Source organism: Emiliania huxleyi, assembly GCF_000372725.1.
Source record: "Emiliania huxleyi CCMP1516 unplaced genomic scaffold EMIHUscaffold_4, whole genome shotgun sequence".
NCBI lineage: Eukaryota > Haptophyta > Isochrysidales > Noelaerhabdaceae > Emiliania > Emiliania huxleyi.
Genome location: NW_005198966.1, coordinates 1,325,003 through 1,342,540, shown reverse-complemented (window position 1 = coordinate 1,342,540; position 17,538 = coordinate 1,325,003). Strand labels below are relative to the sequence as shown.

Genomic DNA, 17,538 nt, shown 5'->3' with positions numbered 1-17,538 from the left:
GGCGGGGTTGGGGGGGTGGGGAGACCGTGTTCCCGACGTAGGAAGCAGGCAGCGCGAGCGCGAGCATGGTGTTGCACTGCGCGCATCGGAAGACAAACTTGCACCCCGGCGAAACTGCTGGCATTTGTCTGTGAGCCCGTGGTGGTCGGAGCCGGGACGCTGCCGCCCACGCAATCGAGGCGCCGACGACGGGCTGCGGCTCCTCCGCCGCCGCTGGCGCTGGCGCTGCCGCCCCGACACCCGAGCATTCCGTCGGCGGCAGCGGGCACGAAGCGCCGAGATCATCGAGCTGGGTCGCTCGAGCGAGGGCCGAGAGGGCCTCCCCGAGCGGCTGCAGCCGCCGCTCGAGCTGCGCCTCCCGCGCGCCCGGCCCGGCGAGGTCGCGCGGCATCTCCTACGAGGCGCCCAGGAATACTGTCTAGGAGGCGTCCGCGAACGATCTGGAGCGGTGGAGTCGTGCAGCATCGCCTCCCCGCTGCGCGCGAGGGCGCCGCACCGCCGCTCCTCCGCGACGGCCACCCTGTCGAGCACGGCCAGCTCCGACGAGGCGCCGCGCTCGTCCGCCGCAGGCGCACGTTCGCCGCCGAGGCGCGAAGCGGGTGCGGCGTGCCCGTCCGGGCATCCGCCCTCCGCTTGCTGATCGGGCCGGTGCACCCCCTTATGCCTGCGGCCTCGCGCGCCCCCGCTGTTGCGCGACATGTTGTGCCGCCCCTCCGAGATGAGTTCCTCGACCTTGGCCTCGACCTCAGCGCGCGAGATGACGATCCCGGGAGGCACAAACGGCCGCAGCAGCCCGATCTGGACCCACTCGCCCGTGCCGTCCTCCTCTGGGAGAGGCACGACAGCGTGCGCCGCGAGCCGTGGCGACGCCCGGGTGTAGAGCGCCTTGCGGGAGTGGACGAAGACGCGGCACTCGAGCGTGCCGAGGTGCTCGCGCTGGACGGGACCCAAGCGGACGTAGATCTCCCACGCCTCCCAAAAGACGAGGAGCTCGCCGTACAGCTCGCGGCTGACCAAGGCAGCCGCCTCGTTGAAGGAGCTGTACGTTCTGCACAGGTGCTCGCGAGGTGCCTTGATCACCTCGGCGGGCCCGAGCCGGAACCACTCGTAGAGATGTACGCGCACGATCGCCGCGTCTCGGGTGTTCCGCGTGCGCGCGAGGTGCAGGTAGAGCGGTGCATTTTCAAAACTGACCATGCTACTTCCTGCGCATGGAAAAAGAATTTTCACTGGGGTAAAGAGACAGACATGCAACACTAAACTCGTACTCGGGGGGAAGGAGGAGAGGGGGGGGGAGTGCCCCGTGTGATGAAACGACACATTGGCCTCTCCCACCCGCGCGGGCGCCGCGGGCCGCCCGGCGCGCTGCGGCCCTATCCGACGCGCACCGGTTCTGGCCTGCTAAACGCCGTCCGGGCGGCTGTCCTTCCCGTCGTATACCTCCGCCCAGAGGTAGCTTGCGAAAATCTCGGAGACGCCTTCGCGGTTGTAAGCCGCAAGGCAGGCGTTGTTGGAGATCAAGCAGCCGAACTGCGCGCAGAGGAGTGGGATGTGGGTTAAAAGGGAGGTGTTTGTGCAGTGTCGCATTTCGCGGTTGGATCTGCGAACCTCATACGGCACGCAGACAAGAAGGCGGGAGACCTCCGCGCCCGCGCTGTTCTTAAAGACCACCTCGTACGCCTTGTTGCTGTTTTTGGTGAGGTTGTAGGACTTGCGCACGTAGGCGGCCTCGTAGGTCTTCGACGCGTTGAAGGTGTAGACGGCGCCCGTGAGGAGCTTCTGGAGGGGCTCCATCGCCAGGGCGGCCACGACGCTGCCGCCGGCCTTCCCAATCTGCCGGGCCACCGCACGAAACGCGGGCATGTAGTTGGAGTTCTCAACGTGGTCGACGAACTGGTGCATCTGGCCGTACCGAGGCACGGGCAGGTGAGCAGCGCGGGGCGGGGTGTGTTGCATGGAGAGGGGGGAGGGCGGGCGGGGGAGGGGGTGCACCGTGCTCTCAACGTGCCCCGCCATCCCGTCGACTGCGGACTGGTACAGGTCGGTTTTGTTGTAGCAGCTAGTGACGAAGAGGGCGAAGGGCTCGATGATGTTGTTTTGGCGGACGCTTGTGCAGAAATGCGGGCATTTGCCGCCGGCCATCAGGGAGCTGCACAGCCAGAGCTGTGCAGCCCTGGCAGGCGCCCGTGCGACGTCCCCGACGACCGCCGGCACAATGCTGATGCAGGGCGGGTCGCTCATGTCGCGGGACACGAAGCCGGCGGCGCCGGCAAGCACGCCCTGCGCTTCGGGGAGCACAACGGCAGGCGGGGGTGGTGCAGGCCCTGGCTGCCACATTGTTCCGCGAGCTCGGAGAGGTTCCTAGCACGGATTGGCAAGGCACCTGTGGGGCAGGAAGGCAAGGCGCAATCAGCTGATTGCGCATTGGTGTGACGAGCAGGGCTGTGACTCCCGTTGTCGCGCAGCGAACACTTTTGTTTGCGTGTTACTATATTACTTTTTAACATATATGGTGGCGAGGGAGCTCTGGGGGGAGGCGGGGCCACTAGGGGGTACCCATGCGGGGGGGAGATGGGGTCCCCCAGCCCGCCGCAGGCGCCGATTTTTTTGGGGGGGGGGGGGTCTTTGTTTGCGCGATTTTTCACTTGTTTTCATGGGAATTCGCCGTACTTGCGGCCATGCTATCACGCCCTTGCGACAGCCTGTCGGCGCTGCTGACCGTGCCCTGCTGCACAATTGACCACCTGCATAGCTCACGGCCTTAGTATTCAGCATTCAGTGACGACCTGATCGTGCGGCCAGTAGGAATTCCTAGGAAGGTGTCCTTCCAGCGCGTGCACGCTTCTGTGACGCAATGCGCGTCACAAACTGCCTCGGATTGGCTGCTGGCACTCTCGAGGCTATGCCTACACAGCCTCGCGCGCATGGGCAGTCAAGAGGACCACGCACCTTCTCAGGACAGCGCCGGTGCCTCTCTCTTGGACCGGCAAACGTGGTGGTCTGCTCTCGTGTCACCAATGTGGGACCAGTGCGGCATCGCGCCATCGACAGCTCTGAACTGCGCCTCACCACTGACCGGGAAGGCCGCCAAGTGGGCCAGCACCGGTCGCACATTGTGGCAGCAGTCAGCAGCGCATGTCTGATAGCTAGAGCAGCAGCGTCAGGGTCGCAGGGTCGGATCGTGTCAAGCCTCTCGCCTGGCCGGCCGCGTGCAGACGTCGGCCTGTCTGCTGTCTGGAGTGATCTGTCGGCGGTCAGACGTCAGTACGACCGATCAGGTTAGAGTTTTCTCATGATTGGAGGGTCTGTCTCTGTATGTACTCCTCGAGATCTCTCCAAATCTGCCCTCTGATTAACCTAGGTCCTAGCTTAATCGGGAAGTCGGTGCTCTGAGCGACTCTGAGCGCCGGAGCCCCGTTTCCGCACTGCTGCACGGCGCACGGTGCCTCCGGGGGCCCCCGCCTCCCCCCAGAGCGAGGGAGGGGGAGGGGAGGGAGGCGGTGGACGGCGGTGGAGACGGCGGCTCGGCGGGGGCGGCGAGGGCGGCCGGCGGCGGGTTTGGAAAGGGTGGATGGACCGGGGCGAGGCGGTGAAGGAGGCGGTGGGGCGGGAGAGAGATTTTTATTAACCAACAAGAAATCACGACTCTCTCTTGGGGCGGGTGGCGGGGGCGATGGTGGGGTGGAAGGGGTGGGAGGTGGCGAGGGAGGAAACGTGTGTGTAGGTCTCAATGTCCCACCCCCCTGCGCGCGGGCCTTCTAGGCCCGCGGGTAGTCTGCCCCCATCCCCAGGGCCTCCAGGGCTCGCACCTCAACCTCTCACAGACCAGCGCACAGCGCCCGAGAGGTATTTTCTTCTCATATGAGGGAGTTGGCTTGTAAGATTCTTCTCATAACAAGGCTGTGGTCGCATACATGAACATGAGTGAACGCGCGCACGCGGCGGCGCCCGACGTGGACGCGGAGCGCGAGCGGCGGGAGGACGAGGAGGACGACGATCTCATGGAGCGGCTCGAGCGGCGGAGGGGCGCCGACAGCACTCGCATGAGGCGTGCCCGCGCGCCCCGCGTTCGCGACCGAGGCAGCGCGCCCACCGCGCTCTCCCCCGCTGCGCAGCGAGTCAGATCTACTTTGAGTTTGCGAGGGTCGCATCCGAGGAGCAGCTCGAGCGCTTCGAGCAGTACAAGCGCTCGAAGCTCCCGCGCGCCGCCATGCGAAAGCTGATGCAGGACGTCGTCGGCAGCTCGACCGAGCGCTGCGCCATCATCCTATCCTCGCTCGTTGTCCCCGAAGTCGTCCTCGCAAGATCCTGCTCGTGCAGGTGGGGACCCTGTCCTTCTCCCACCGCTCGCTTGGGATGTCCGTTTTTCTCAGAGAGAGAGATGTTTTGTTTTGTTTTTCTCTCTTCCGTTTTTTAGGTTGAGAATCCGGTTCCGTTGGCCTCTTTGTAGGGAAGAATTGATATCCCTCTCTCTCAAAACACCTGCTGGGGGCCTTCATCTGAAGCCGTCTGCTCCCCACTTAACAGCAGGCGCTGGCGCCATCGAAGTTCCTCCTACCTCCTATTACCGCTCCATTTTTTTACATTTTAGGAAGAGGCTTCTGGCCCCTTGCTATTGGTATTGCGCACGTGTAGGTCACCGTGTACGACAACATATTCAAAAACGGATCAGAGTTGTGTGCACGTACTCGCTCTCGCTCGCTCGGACAGCATACCAGTAGCTAAATGTAGACGCCCCGGACTCGCCCGCCCGCCCCATGCAGGCGCGCCGCCGGCCGCTCCTCTCCCTCCCCCTCCTGGCCCTCCTCTCCCGACGCGACTTGCAGCCCGCGACCCCGGCCGCCGGCCGCCGCCTCGGCCTGCAGAAGCTCCAGCTGATGCCGCTCCCCGTCGAGCACCCACTGCCCGACCTTTGCGATGACGGCCGCGAAGAGCGGAGCCGTCACCATGATGGAGAGCACGGCGCACGTGAGGAGCGCCTCCGCCCTCTCCATCTCCGCGCCGTACTCGGGTAGGCCCGCCAAGTGCTCCGCGACGTAGTCGAGAGCGACGCTGCTCAGCGCCGCCTGTCCACAGAGGTTGCGGAGCTGTGTGAAGAGGCAACCGATCTTTGACGGCGCCTTGCGGCTCTCTCGCCTGGACGGTGGCCTTGGGGCACCACGTCACCACCCCGAAGAGCTGCTCGGCGGCGCTCCAGCCGTGAGAGCGGACGCACAGCCAGCAGGCGACCGCCCGGCCGGCGAGGCCGCAGACGATGACGACGAAGGACCCGGCGACGAGGGGCGCACTCAGCAGAGACGCGTCCATGCTCGCGCCGAGGAGGCCAAAGATTACGGGAGCTCCGAAGGAGGCCCAGCCGGCTCGCAGCACGCAATCCGCCTCGGCGACGCTGCCCGCCTCCGCCGGCATCCGGGAGAGCACGCCCTCGCGCAGCGTCAGCCCCATCACCATCACCTGTCACCGGGTGGCGACTCAGATGAGAGCCTGCGACAATGAGGCGAGAGCCATTTGGCCTCTGTCACCGCGAGGCAGCCGCCGCCCGCCATGTCCACCCGCTGGCTCGCGAGGAGGAGGACCGTCGCCCCGCCAACCAAGAGGCCGTGCCGGTCCGCCCCGTCCCTCGCGGTGCGCCACACCGAGAGGCAAGCCGCCGCGCCCAGCCAGCCGGCCCCCGCGCCGCAGAGCAGCTCGAGCCCGCCCAAGCCGACCGTCTGCCACGCCGGCCTGCCCCCGCCTGAGAAGACGCCTCCGAAGACGACTCCGTAGCCGACGATCGCGAGGACCTAGCCAGAACGCACGAGCTCAGCTGAGCTAGCACACGGGGAAGGAAAGACGACGCCCGAACGGCGGGACCGAGTTGAGGTTTGCCGCGGCGAGCAAGAGGCTCGGTATGCCGCGCTCGGCGCCCAGCCCGCGCGCCTGCAGGTCAAGCATGTTGTCAAGCAGGGTTGGGGTTGGATGGGGCCAAGGTTTGCATATTGGGTTGGGATAGGGCTGGGGTGAGGGGCTAGGGCCAGCCGAGCCCGCGTCTGCAGGTCAACCAATGGGTCGCCACCCGCGCCTGCAGGTCGAGCAAGAGCGGCGTCGTCACTGCTGGGCTCACGTCGGCGAGCAGGAAGCCGAGCAGGAGCGACCAGCCGCTCGACAGGAACGGGAGGGCCCACCGCGAGGCGACGGCGACCGTGCAAGCCTCCGCAAAGCAGGGGACGGCCGCGAGGGTGGCGACGAAGCGCGGGTTGGAGCGGAGCACTCCGAAGTCGAGGCCGAGACCCGCGCGCAGCATAATGGTGGACAGCGCCGCCGCCTTTGCGACGCCCGCGACGAGGCGGAAGAGCTCGTCCGAGGTGTCGAGCGCCCCGTCGATGTTGACCAGCGCGCAGCAGGCCAACAGTGATCCGCAGAGGCCCGGGACGCCGCGGCCCGCCGCCTCCACCGCCGCCGCACCGACTCGAGAACTCGACAGGACAGCCAGAAGCGAGAAGAGCGGGCCACCCGGCAGCCCGACAGGGTCGGCCGAGCAACCGTGGGAGAGGCTGCAGCCGGCCAACCCGACAGAGAGGACGATGAGCGCGCTGGCGAGCAGAAGGTGCAGCACGCCAAAGGTCGCGTCCGCTCGCTGGCGCGCACTGAGGGCGCGTGACCGCGCGAGCGACACGAGCTCACGCGACCGCTGCTGCAACAACAGCGACATCGAGCCTCGAAGACGAGGCGGCGAGGGCTCGTTGTCCTCATCCGATGCGGACTCCACGTCCATATCGAATGATCCCGCCACCGGCGTCGCTACCGCCGCTATTGCTGCTGCCACGGTGTTGGTCTCCGTTCGCTGCGCCCGCCGCTCAGTGGCGCTGGAAGGTGCAGCCGAACGGCCGCCGCCATGATCGCCACTTCGCTGCGCCCGCTGCTCAGTGGCGCTGGAAGGTGCAGCCGAACGGCCGCCGCCATGATCGCCACGCCGCGCCATGATCGCCACGCCGGTGTGGCGGCCGCGGCCACGGCCGCTGCCGCGTCGTGCAGCTTCCCGTTCCGCCCTGCTCGCCGTGGCACCGCGCGCGCCACGCAGCTCCGCCATCGCCTCGTTGAGCTGCTGCTCCTCCACTGCCTCCATGGGCTTCGCGGTGAACACAGGTTTAGAGACGCCCTGGCTCTCTCACAAAACGCACAACCCCGAGGGTACCCCTAGCTAAAAAGGGTGGGCCCTGGGGCGCTTGCGGCTTAAACGGCTTAAAACCTGCCCGGGCAGGTTTTAAGAGCTGCTGGGCCGCTGATTCCTTAAACGGTCTTAAACGCTTAAACGGTGCGGGAGAGCTCCCGAGGTCGATGGTCCGGCAGTGGTCCGGGTCTCCGGGAGGCTCCCGGTAGACGCCGGAGGCCGGGGAGCTGGCTACAGTCAGCTAGCACGCGCCCCCTATGCGAGTATGGCTCCTGCCAGTGCACCAGACTTACAGATGTGTCTTCAGAGGCGGGTTTGTGCCTAATAACGGCAGTATTGGAGAAACCGGCGCGGAACCCAGCGACGCGTGCCGGTGAGGCCGATTTTCTTAAACGGACTTAAAAGAGGGACCCCCCGTGCCTGCAATCTCTTAAATGGTAATTTCAGCCCCCAAATCTCCTCATTTCTTAAAAGGTCTTTAAAAAGTCCGGCCCTCAGAACCCTAGGGGTACCCTAAGCACAACCCCCTTCCTCGAAATACGCAAAGTGACAGTCAGTCGGACATGCAACACGGGGTCCCAGGGAAGGCAAGCAAAACCCTTATCGCGCGCGCTGCTCACCAGCTGCTGCTCACCCGCCGGTGTTCTCGAGGTTCTCGAGGTTGGATATCCTTTGGCCGCGTTTGGTGTCTTGTTTCACTGTGATCTGTGATCTGTAAGGGGCCGCCCGCAGGCGCATTTTGTATACCGAGGCGGTGCCCGGTGCCGAGCGCAGGCAGAGCCCACAGGTCGGACCTTAGGACAGCATTGTAGATCCCTGGGCGAGGGTGGTGGTGTCCCCGTCGGGAGGGGGCTGTCGCAGTGGTGGTCTACCGTCACCCCGCCGGCGGCCCGGCGGGTTCGGCTTAGGCCTCCTCTGTTATTGCAACAGCCCCGTCGGAGGTAGACCGCTCGTCTAGCCAATCCGCCTTAAGCGAGCGGTCTGGCCGTTGGAATGGCCGAGTTTGGTGGACTTGCGTCCTTGCATCGATCGTGATTACAAGCATTGTTACAATTCAATCACGAACTCTGACCGTCAGCTGGCCACTCCGGGGCGAGGGACCTCCTTAGAGCTTAGTAAGCCGGCACGCTGTGCGTGCGCGGCCGTTCAGAAACTTTCCCCCGCCCCACAACTCTTTATCTCTCAGCGCGATGCCTCTCGTCGTATTCCCTCTGGGCTCTGGATGTCCGAGGCGATTGCTGCTCCCGCTTGCGTTGTCGCAACTTTTGTTTCGGCGTCATCGGCTCCTCGCCCTCGTGATGCTGCTGGCTCGCCCTGTTTCACTTGTTTTTGAGGTGTCGCGCCGCACATACCCATACGTGAGCTGTGATGAGGGTCCGCCCACCACGCATCTACAACAGCAACGGCCAGCGCCCGAATTACACTACGCGCGGGGTGCGCGCGTTGTGCGGGGTGTGCGCGCGTTGTGTGGCAGTGTGGGGCGGGTGTGCGGAGAGCTCCCTGGGGCCTAGAGCGGGGCGCTGGGCTCGCGTGCGGCCCCGCGGCAAACAAGTCACACCGCAGAAAGATAGTGCGGTGCTGAGATACTACACGTGGCGTACACAGCCTTCCCTAGAGAACATACACATCAGCACAGGCCCCATCATGGCCCCTAATCTGTACCCTTCCCAATGTGCAGGGGAACTCTCATTGCATCACAGAGCAGAGAAGAAAGGTACACGCGAATAGTACACCCCTGGCCAGAGCGTAGTCTACCAGGGCGCCAGCAGGTCCCAAAGCGCAAGCAGTCCTCACCCGGCACCTCCGCCCTCACGCGGCCCCCTCGAAGGCCCACTCCGCCCAGGTCCGCAGCCTGCCGCTCCGCTGCAGCTCCTGCCACAGCTGGACGTTGTCGCCGAGCACGTCCGCCACGCGCCCCTCGCAGAGGCGCCAGCTCCCTCGCGCGAGCTCCGCCTGCAGCTGCCCTCGCCCCCACCGGCAGTGTCCCACGAAGAGCAGCGCCACCGGCGGCACCGCGCCGGCGCGGGCAGCCGCGTGCTCGATGGTCGCCACCGCGCTGAGCGAGTTGATGAGTCGCGCCGCGTGGTTTGTGCCCAAGGCCGCGGGGGAGCGGAACCCGTAGCTAGACTCCGCCACCACGCTGACGGAGGGGAGCCGGCTCGCACCGTCATGCTGCGGCGCCGCCGCCTCCTCCTGCTCCCCCGCCGCCTCCACCGGCTCCGCCTCCGCCTCTGTCCCCGCCTCCACCTCCGTCCCCGCCTCCACCGCCGCCTCGGTCCCTGCCTCCTCAACCTCCGTCTCGGCCGCGCCGTCGGCACCCCTCCAGCGAGCCACCACGGATTCGCCCGTCCCCGCCGCCACCTCCTCCGCGCCCAGCACTTCGATCGAGCCGAACCGCGAGCCGAGAGTGTGCATCAGCGTGTAGCGCACGACGCCGAGCCGGCCCCCGCACACGGGCCCGCCGCGCCGCCACTCGATCATCAGAGGGCTGGCTGGCGAGCCCGGCCCCGACCCTCCGCTCTGGCGGAGGCGCGACACCTCGTAGGCGACCGCAAGGCTTGTGGACTGCATCACCTCGCTCGGACAGTTGACCACTATGCCGTGTGCGCCGTCGGGGGTGATCTCGCAGAGGAGGATGACGGCTTGGGAGAATGTGCCGTGCAGTGACGGCTCCGCCACCAGCAGCATCCCCGCGCGCACTTGCCGAGGCTTTGGCGGCGCAAGCGCGAAGGTCGTCATGCAGACGTTGCATGCGGATGCGGTGAAGGGTGACGTCTTCTGCCACTTCCGCAGGCAGTCCTCGTGCACCCACCGAAGCGTGCCGCTGCAGGAGCAAGGAGCTACGAGCGGCGAGTCCGTGCCGCCTTCGAAACAGAAGCGGCACGCCGCCCCCTCCTCAATCTCGAGCGCGGTAGCCACGCCGAGCGCTGGCGCGGGCGACGTCCCTGGCTTGGTCCTCGCCGAGCCGGTCTCGGAAGAACCGTCGCGGGCCCCGCCCAAGCTCTCGTACAGGATGCGGACGAGGCCGTAGAGGCCTCTCGGCATCGATGCAGGCGGCAGGTAGTCTCCGCAACGTTGGGGAGAGTTGCGGAAGGGGGGTGTCGCTTTGAGCTCTCGATGGACGGCCCCCGGAATAAAAAGAGCACAGTGGCACGCCGATCCCGATCATCCGGCCCGCTGGGCGCGCTCCTCAGCTCCCCGGCCCTGGATGTGAGGCTGAAAGAAAGAAAGAAAACAGACAAACCCAGACGAGGGATGGGGTAGGAGGACAGGGTCCCCACCTGCACACGAGCAGGATTTTGGAAGGACGATCAGGGGGACAGGTGGGGCTCTCCTGCTCCTGACAAGGGACATGTGAGGCTGATGCCCCCCTCACTGCTGAAATGGGCCATCGAGCTAGCCTTCGAGCTAGGCTGCTGTGGGCTTTCCGGCCGCTTCCTGGGCGAGTCGTCGGGTGACAGGCGCAGCGCGAGCGCCCTCGCTGCAAACGGATTCTCGGGGAGGGCGAAACCGGAGAGGGGGACCGGGCTGACGGCTGAGAGCCGGTCGGCGATGCGCTGTAGCACCTTCCCCGCCTCGGCGCCGAGGCCTGGCCCCGCCGACGCCGAGGCGTCGTCGTGGAAGCGCAAAAACTGCTTGTCGCTACGCCGAGGAGAGGCGCCCTTCGCCTTGCCCCCCGCCCGGAAGCATCGGGCCATGCAGACGATTAAGATTGCGCACCAGAGCGCACCGCCGGCCAGGGTGAGGAGGGCCGTAGAGGCGGCGACCAGCGGCACGCGAGGCGAGTCGGTCGCGGTGTGCCCCAGACCATCTTCCAGCGCGCCGCGCAGCGCGTCGTCGGCCCTCTGCGCGAGACTGGACCCGGGTGCGGGCAGCAACACACGAGGACTTGCTGGTGGCGTTAGGGGCGGAGCGGAGGGCGGCGGCGGCGAAGCGGAGGGCGGCGGCGGCGACGCGGATGGCGGCGGGGGGGCAGGCGACGCAGACGGCGGCGGCGGCGGCGAGGGCGGGGCGGACGGCGGCGGCGGCGACGTCGGGGAGGAGGGCGGAGGCAGCGAGGGCGAGGCGGACGGCGGCGGAGGCGACGGGGCAGAGGGAGGCGGCGGGCTTGGCGGCGTCGGTGGCGGAGGAGGCGGTGGGCGGGGCGAGGGCTGCTCGGGGGGCGATGCGGATGGCGGAGGAGGCGCCAGCGGCGGTGGTTGAGGCGGCGGCGGGCTTGGCGGTTGTGCGGCCGCCCATATCCAGCGGCCCGCCGCTCGCTGGTTTCCCCACGAGGCGAAGGCGCTCATGAGCTTGGACGGTGCAGCGGAGGCGGGTTTTCTTTCCCCGCTTAGACGCCGTCCCATTCGTCCCCAACCGACGGCGTGAGATAGGGTGCTGACCTTTCTCGCCGAGGCTCGTGAGATAGGGTGCTGACCTTTCTCGCCGAGGCTCGCCGTGGCCCCACACGGCGGCCTCTGCTCGCGTTTTCGAGCCAGGACCTTCGTCCGGGCCCACGGCCGGCGTAATCGATTCCGCGCGCTCGGCCTCCACCGGCTTGCTGTGCGGACGGCTTCTTGTGGCTCTCGTCGAGAGCGTTTTGGCGGCCCGGCGGGTGGGAGAATCTGTGTCGTCTGATGTGTCACTGTGTACGTCACATCGATTTGGATAACAAACACGGTCGATCCGTCACAGAGTTTACACTCGTTCCTATCTCGCTGGAGGAGGGCTGGCACGGAGCTCTGTGCCGGCAAACAGGAAGAGCCGTCCGGAGGAAGAGCCGTCCGGCGAGAAGAGCTCGATGGGGAGCGAGAGCCGTCAAAGGTGCTCACGCAGGTTTCGGACGTCCGTCCTGGTGCGGTCAGTTCCCCCCACGCAGGTTTGAACGCGCAGGTCTCAAAACTCGTCGAGCACTCGTAGCCTTTCTGCGCCTCTCTGCATGCTGCCGGCTCGGGAAGAGCAGATTTTGCAAGATCTCTCAACGAGATCCGACGTCTGCGCGGTCATTGTTGGGGCGATCTTACCGTGTTATGACGGAGTCCTGATACCTTCTAAGAGTAAGACCACCTCTAACGGTTCTCGCTCCCTATCGAGCTCTTCTTGCCGGACGGCTCTTCCTGTTTTGCGGGGTGCTGAGCTTCGTGTCAAGCTCCGAGGGCAACGGAAACGAGTGCATCGCTTCGATAGACCGACTGTGTGCTTGTTACCAAGACCGATCTCACGTACACAGTTACACTCCAAGACGTTCTATACTCTCCCATCCGACAACCGGCAAGACGCTGTCGTTAGCCAGCCGCTCTTGCGGCAGCCGGCAGCGGAGACTGAGCGCGTCGGGCGAGTGGAAATCGAGACGGCGTGCCGGCCGTGGGCCCGGACGAACGAAGGAGGAAGGTCCTGCCGGGTCACCTCGAGCCGAGCGCGCACGGGGCGTGGCTCAGAGCCTTGCCCGAAAGCGCCACTTTCGGGCGCCAGTCCCCAGCGCGCTCGAATCTATCTCGAGGTCTCGTTGGGTAGCGGAAGTGTGGCACAAAAAATATTTTTTTCGAAAAGAGGCTGACGCCGACGGGAAGGCGCGCGTCCCCTAGGAACCTACGGAGCCGGCAACCGCTGTCGTTAACCCTTCGCCGACAACACCGCATGCAGCGCCTCGCCGAGCTTTCGACACGAGTCCCGTGGCAGCTCAGCGGCGTCGCGGGCTGGCTCGGCCTCGCCGGCGCCGCCACAGTCGCCGAGACTTGCAGCCGGGACGGCCCTGCCACGGCTGCTGAGCCCGAGAACCCTGGCGCCGCGCTGACGCGACTCGGGCCGTCCGAGGTGCTCACGCTCCGAAGCCGAGGCTGGCTTGTGCTTGACGACGCGCTGGACGCAACCACGCTCGCCCATGCCCGGCTCGATGTGAAGCGGCTCCTCCTCTCTGGCGACTTTGAGCCGTCAGAGCAGCACGGCGATGTGCGGTCGGACCACCTCTGCTGGGTGAGCGAGTCTGGCGGACACGCGCCGCCGCTCGGCCTCCGCACCGCGCTGCGCGGCCTGCGTGGCATCGCGCTGCAGCTGCAGAACGGCGGCCCGCCCGAGGAGGGCGGGCCGCCCGACGGGAGATGGACTGGCTTTGGAGACGAGCCGCGCGTCGTCGAAATGGGAGCGACGCCACCGCTGCCGTGCTCGCCGACGAGCGCCGACCTGCCTGAGGCCACGCGCCTGTGACGTAGGCGTGTCGAGAGGCGCGCAGCTCGCCTGCTACCCGGCCGCCGCCTCTCCCCTCTCCGACACCGTCGCGCGAGCGACGGGCGGGGCGAGGTACGTGCCGCACCGGGACGGGGTGGCCGTGGGCAGCGGTGGGGTGGCGTTCGCGCTGGTCGAGCCGGGCTTCTGCATGCGCGAGGTGACAGCCATCCTTTACCTGAGCGAACCGGCCAACTGGGCAGGCGAGGGCGGCGGCGGCTGCGAGGGTGGCATGGAGGGTGGGCCTGGCCGCGAGGGTGGCCGCGACCAGCCCCGAGTGGTGGAGGGCGGCGCGGAGGCGTCCCGCGGCGGCGCGCTGCTGCTGCACCTCGGTGCCGACAGCGCCGACCTCACCGGCGAGACCGCGTCCAGCGTGGTTGAAATCTTGCCGGTGGGAGGACGGCTGGTCCTCTTCGACAGCCGGACGATACTGCACGAGGCGCCCGCCCGCCGCCCTCTCCCGCCGATGCCCCTTGCCCGCATTCCCGCCGCGCGCACACATAGGAGAGCTGACCAGCTCGCCCCTCAAAGGTGCGGCCTCATTCGCGCGAGGACGTCGACCGCGTGGCGATGACGGTCTGGATCGGAGGGGCGCACTCCGTGCAGGGGCTCTTCCGCCACTGCCGGACGTGGTGGCTGCCTTCGTTCCTCTAGCGTTTTGGACTCCCTCCAGAGTCACGATCGTGCACTGCCGTGTCAAACTCCCCCACACACCACATGTGCATGCGCATGTCAGTACTAAGTTTTGCGCCCAGCACTGGCGCAAAAAAACCCGAGGCATCCGCCGTTGTTGCACTGTTGTTGCAAAAGATATTGCTCCCAGTTTTTACCCCCCCCCCCCCCTCTCACTCTGCTCTATTGCAAACGCACCCGACCACTCGCTATAGCCGGCCCCGAGGAAGACCGTATCGGTCGCAGACGGTCCGCCAGAGCTCGAGCTCCTTCGAGTCGGCCGCGTGCTCGGAGAGCTCAGGTGCGGGCGAGTCCGAGCGCAACCGCAAGCACGCGGGCAGCGGCGGCCACTCGCAACCGCCGAATGGGCCGGGCCGGCCGCTCCTTGCAAAAGCGGCCCAGCTCGCCACCGTCGACCTGCAGAGTGTGTCGAAGCTGGCTGCGAACGCCGGCCTGCCGCAAAACATCTCTGCGAGGTAGCGATCGTACTGAGGTGTGTCGCTGCGGAAGAGCACGAAGCAGTCGGCGCCGTGGCCCGAACACAACTTCGGGGACTCTTCCGGAGAGAGCTCGAGAAGACCAGCGTGCAGCGGCCCCGCGCCGCCGGCTCCGAGTGCCTCTGCGAGGCGAGAGACGGCGACGCCGCAAGTCCCGAAGAGATAGTTGACGAGCCGCTGCCAACCGGGCTGCCTGGTGTCGATCGCATCGAAACCGGCGGTCAAGTCCGCCACCGCGCTCCTGAGCGCGCCGGAGGGGAGGCCCGCCTCGTCAGGCGGAGTGAGGAAGCTGCAGCCGACACCGCGCAGAGCGAAGCGAGCGACAAAGGACGCCACCCACGACATGATGCGCTTGCCCATTCCCATGACCATAATATCCGACTCGCTCGCGGTAGAGATCAGCATCACAGGCTTGCCCGCCGCACTGCCCGCCGCAATGGCCTGGTGCGGCTCGCGCGGCAGCACGTCGTCGCCAAAAATGTGGTGGTAGTCGGGCGGCGAGCAGAGGATGTGGTGCGTCTTGAGCAAGCTATTACTCAGCGCCCCCGCCGCAAATGCGACCTTCTCACCGTCGAGGCCGTCAAGCGCCGAGCGGGTCAACTCCTCCCTGCAGCCCGTCGCTTTGGCGATAGCGGCGACGTAGTCGGGCTCGACGTGCTCGCGATAATCGAGCCGAGAGAGTGCGGATATCGCACCTGACTGCACAATCGCCTTGTGGAAGAGCATCCGCGCGCCTGGGCATGCTAGCAGCGTCGCGACGCCGACCCCTCCAGCGCTCTCTCCGTAGATGGTGACGTTGGAAGCGTCGCCCCCAAAGGTGCGAATCTCGTCTTGCACCCACTGCAGGGCGCCGAGCATATCGCGCAGGGCTAGGTTGGTGACGCCAAGGGAAGGGAAGTGGGCAAAGCCGTGCATATTTTGGCGATAGTTGATGGACACCGAGACCACACCGGCCTGAGCAAAGTACTCTGACGTCGTCGGGCTCCAACCGAGGCAGTTGCCATGGTTGCTTGATATTGCATTGCTACCGCCGTGGATCCAAACCATCACCGGAAGCACGCCGGTGACGGACGGAGTGACGATGTTGAGGTTGAGGCAATCGTCGCCCACGCGGCCCGAAGCCTCGAGCTTGCTGACCTTTGCCTTCCCGAACTGCTTTGCCAATCCCTGGATCTCTGCGGTCGTCTCGCGGCAAGCTTCGCCGTATGTTGTGCAGTCGAGCGGCTCCGTCCACGGGGCTCGCGGCTGCGGACCTATCCAGCGATTGGTGCCCGCTGTCGAGGCCGCAAATGGCAGGCCGCGGAAGTGCACCGCTATGCCTCCACTTGCGCCGCGAAAGCGCCGAAAGCCGAGCACAGGCCCTTTGGAGGTCTCCACGCGTACCCGCTCAGGCTGGATGTCGGGAGCGTTACCCACGAGCTCGACGCCGGGGCAGATTGAGCCGCCGTCGTCGTCTGATTCACGAGCAGAGCGAAGCCGCTTGAAAAGGTACACGGCCAGGCTTGCTGCGGCGACCGCGCTGACCGCCTGCCGATGTATCGGCATCGGCCGTCGTGGGGCCGCGCGTTTTTTTCTTTTCAAATTCAAAAAACCTTCCCCTCACCACACAGGTTCATGCACGCCCTGTGAGCGGGGCGGGGTGCGCACTGTGCCTCTGTGTTCGTGCGTCGCCCATCTCTCCTGGAGTCGCTCCTCATCGCAAACCCTTACCCTCGTTGCGAGAAGGATTCGATCGCGGCGAACCACCTCGGTCACTTCCGAGCCTCGGCCGGCGTGTGGAGGGGGCACTGCAATGGCTGCCGCCGTCCCGCTTGCCAAGGTGGACGTTACGTTTCATTCCGTTGAACCGTCAACATACTCTCAACGACAATGCAGCGATCCCGCCCTGCAAAGCAGCCTCGGGTAATCCTGCCTCAGGTCCCCGCCGGGTTCACACTCCAAATGGTCCCCATTGCCGCCGATGCGCATGCGGAGTCGGCCACGACGAAGCGTCGCCCGGTTTCAAAGCGGCGCACCTCAGGGAAGAGCCGCGCCTCCTCCGACACCAATGCACCTCAGCCAAGTATGGGCGACGCCATGAAGCTGGTGTCGCGGCTCATCAGCCAGGTGGAACGGCTCGAGAAGGAGGTGAGCGACCTGAAGCTCGAGGTCAGCCGTGCAGCAGCAACAAGTCCACCAACCGAGCCGCTGCCAGCACCAACTTCGGCACCGGCCATGACGTTTAACATCCACATACCAAGCGGCGCTGCAGTGCCACCGCAAAACGCGCAGCCTCAGTTGCGACAAGAAGATGATATCCTCTGGCCGCCGCCTCCGCCACGTCCGATCTTCCAGCAAGAGCGCCCGCGCCGTGGCGAACGCATGAGGCGGGAGAGGCAACTCGATGATGCTGTGCACTCCACGATCCTACACCAGCTGGCGCAGGACCTTCCCATGGGGCGAGTCCTCATCCGCATGGGCGGGGCCGATTCTTCCGGTCCCGAGCCAGCAACCGAGGCGATGCTGGACTCCCTTCCGGACGTCGAGGCGCCAGAAGGCGCGTGCGTTGTCTGCCGCGACGACTTCGAGGAAGGAGGCCGCTGCGTGCGGCTGCCGTGTGGCCACCATTTTCACCGTGCATGCGTCGCACCCTGGCTCCGCCGCCACGCCACCTGCCCAACCTGCCGTGCAGCGGTGGGCGATGCGGCATCTACCCCGTCTAGCACTGCGGCCGAACCTGACGCCTCCAGCCCAACGTCAGCGGCCGCGGTCCCCTCTCCTGCCAACAACATCATCTCGCAGATGCTTGCACGTCTGTCCCCCCAGGGCACGGGGCCGCGAGTTGGCAGCGATATGGGCGACAGCGTGCCGCTGCTCGCGCACATCTTCCAGTTCCAATCCCCACCCCCTCCCGACAGCGAGAGTTAGCCCTCGATACGAAGGAGAAGCACATTTTGGTGAGAGGTCATCGAATGAGTCAGAGACGATTGGCTGGTGACGGGCGTGAGGGCGGCACTGACGGGCCACTAGGGGGTTGGG

The 17,538-nt window shown here is 66.2% G+C and overlaps 7 protein-coding genes across 7 annotated transcripts in view; 3 read left to right on the top strand and 4 right to left on the bottom strand.

Moving 5' to 3' along the window:
• The window catches only part of EMIHUDRAFT_196411 (hypothetical protein), a gene marked incomplete at both ends in the record, with an annotated part of 2,685 nt that extends 1,488 nt beyond the window's left edge, over window positions 1-1,197 (bottom strand). The window contains 2 exons of the mRNA XM_005770629.1: window positions 26-394; window positions 520-1,197. Coding sequence (XP_005770686.1) covers window positions 26-394; window positions 520-1,197 — 1,047 coding nt within the window. The remainder of the gene's footprint in view (window positions 1-25; window positions 395-519) is intronic.
• A 2,717-nt stretch (window positions 1,198-3,914) lies between these two features.
• EMIHUDRAFT_196409 (hypothetical protein) lies at window positions 3,915-4,450 on the top strand (the record flags this gene model as incomplete). Its single annotated transcript, XM_005770628.1, has 3 exons — window positions 3,915-4,050; window positions 4,116-4,291; window positions 4,418-4,450. The coding sequence occupies 3 exons, from the start codon at window positions 3,915-3,917 to the stop codon at window positions 4,448-4,450; spliced, it is 345 nt and encodes a 114-aa protein (XP_005770685.1).
• A 271-nt stretch (window positions 4,451-4,721) lies between these two features.
• Window positions 4,722-6,691, bottom strand: EMIHUDRAFT_196408 (hypothetical protein; the record flags this gene model as incomplete). Its single annotated transcript, XM_005770627.1, has 6 exons — window positions 4,722-4,796; window positions 4,899-5,066; window positions 5,143-5,454; window positions 5,523-5,783; window positions 5,854-5,919; window positions 6,056-6,691. 6 exons carry the CDS (start codon window positions 6,689-6,691, stop codon window positions 4,722-4,724), a joined length of 1,518 nt encoding a protein of 505 aa, XP_005770684.1.
• Window positions 6,692-8,959: 2,268 nt separating this feature from the next.
• On the bottom strand, window positions 8,960-10,848 carry EMIHUDRAFT_196406 (hypothetical protein; the record flags this gene model as incomplete). Its single annotated transcript, XM_005770626.1, has 3 exons — window positions 8,960-9,277; window positions 9,443-10,185; window positions 10,503-10,848. The coding sequence occupies 3 exons, from the start codon at window positions 10,846-10,848 to the stop codon at window positions 8,960-8,962; spliced, it is 1,407 nt and encodes a 468-aa protein (XP_005770683.1).
• A 1,918-nt stretch (window positions 10,849-12,766) lies between these two features.
• EMIHUDRAFT_96020 (hypothetical protein) lies at window positions 12,767-14,005 on the top strand (the record flags this gene model as incomplete). The annotated part of the gene is made up of 3 exons (XM_005770625.1): window positions 12,767-13,329; window positions 13,427-13,742; window positions 13,883-14,005. 3 exons carry the CDS (start codon window positions 12,767-12,769, stop codon window positions 14,003-14,005), a joined length of 1,002 nt encoding a protein of 333 aa, XP_005770682.1.
• Window positions 14,006-14,232: 227 nt separating this feature from the next.
• EMIHUDRAFT_196403 (hypothetical protein) lies at window positions 14,233-16,065 on the bottom strand (the record flags this gene model as incomplete). The annotated part of the gene is made up of 1 exon (XM_005770624.1): window positions 14,233-16,065. The coding sequence occupies one exon, from the start codon at window positions 16,063-16,065 to the stop codon at window positions 14,233-14,235; it is 1,833 nt and encodes a 610-aa protein (XP_005770681.1).
• Window positions 16,066-17,019: 954 nt separating this feature from the next.
• On the top strand, window positions 17,020-17,427 carry EMIHUDRAFT_61625 (hypothetical protein; the record flags this gene model as incomplete). Its single annotated transcript, XM_005770623.1, has 1 exon — window positions 17,020-17,427. One exon carries the CDS (start codon window positions 17,020-17,022, stop codon window positions 17,425-17,427), a length of 408 nt encoding a protein of 135 aa, XP_005770680.1.
• Window positions 17,428-17,538: the final 111 nt, after the last annotated feature.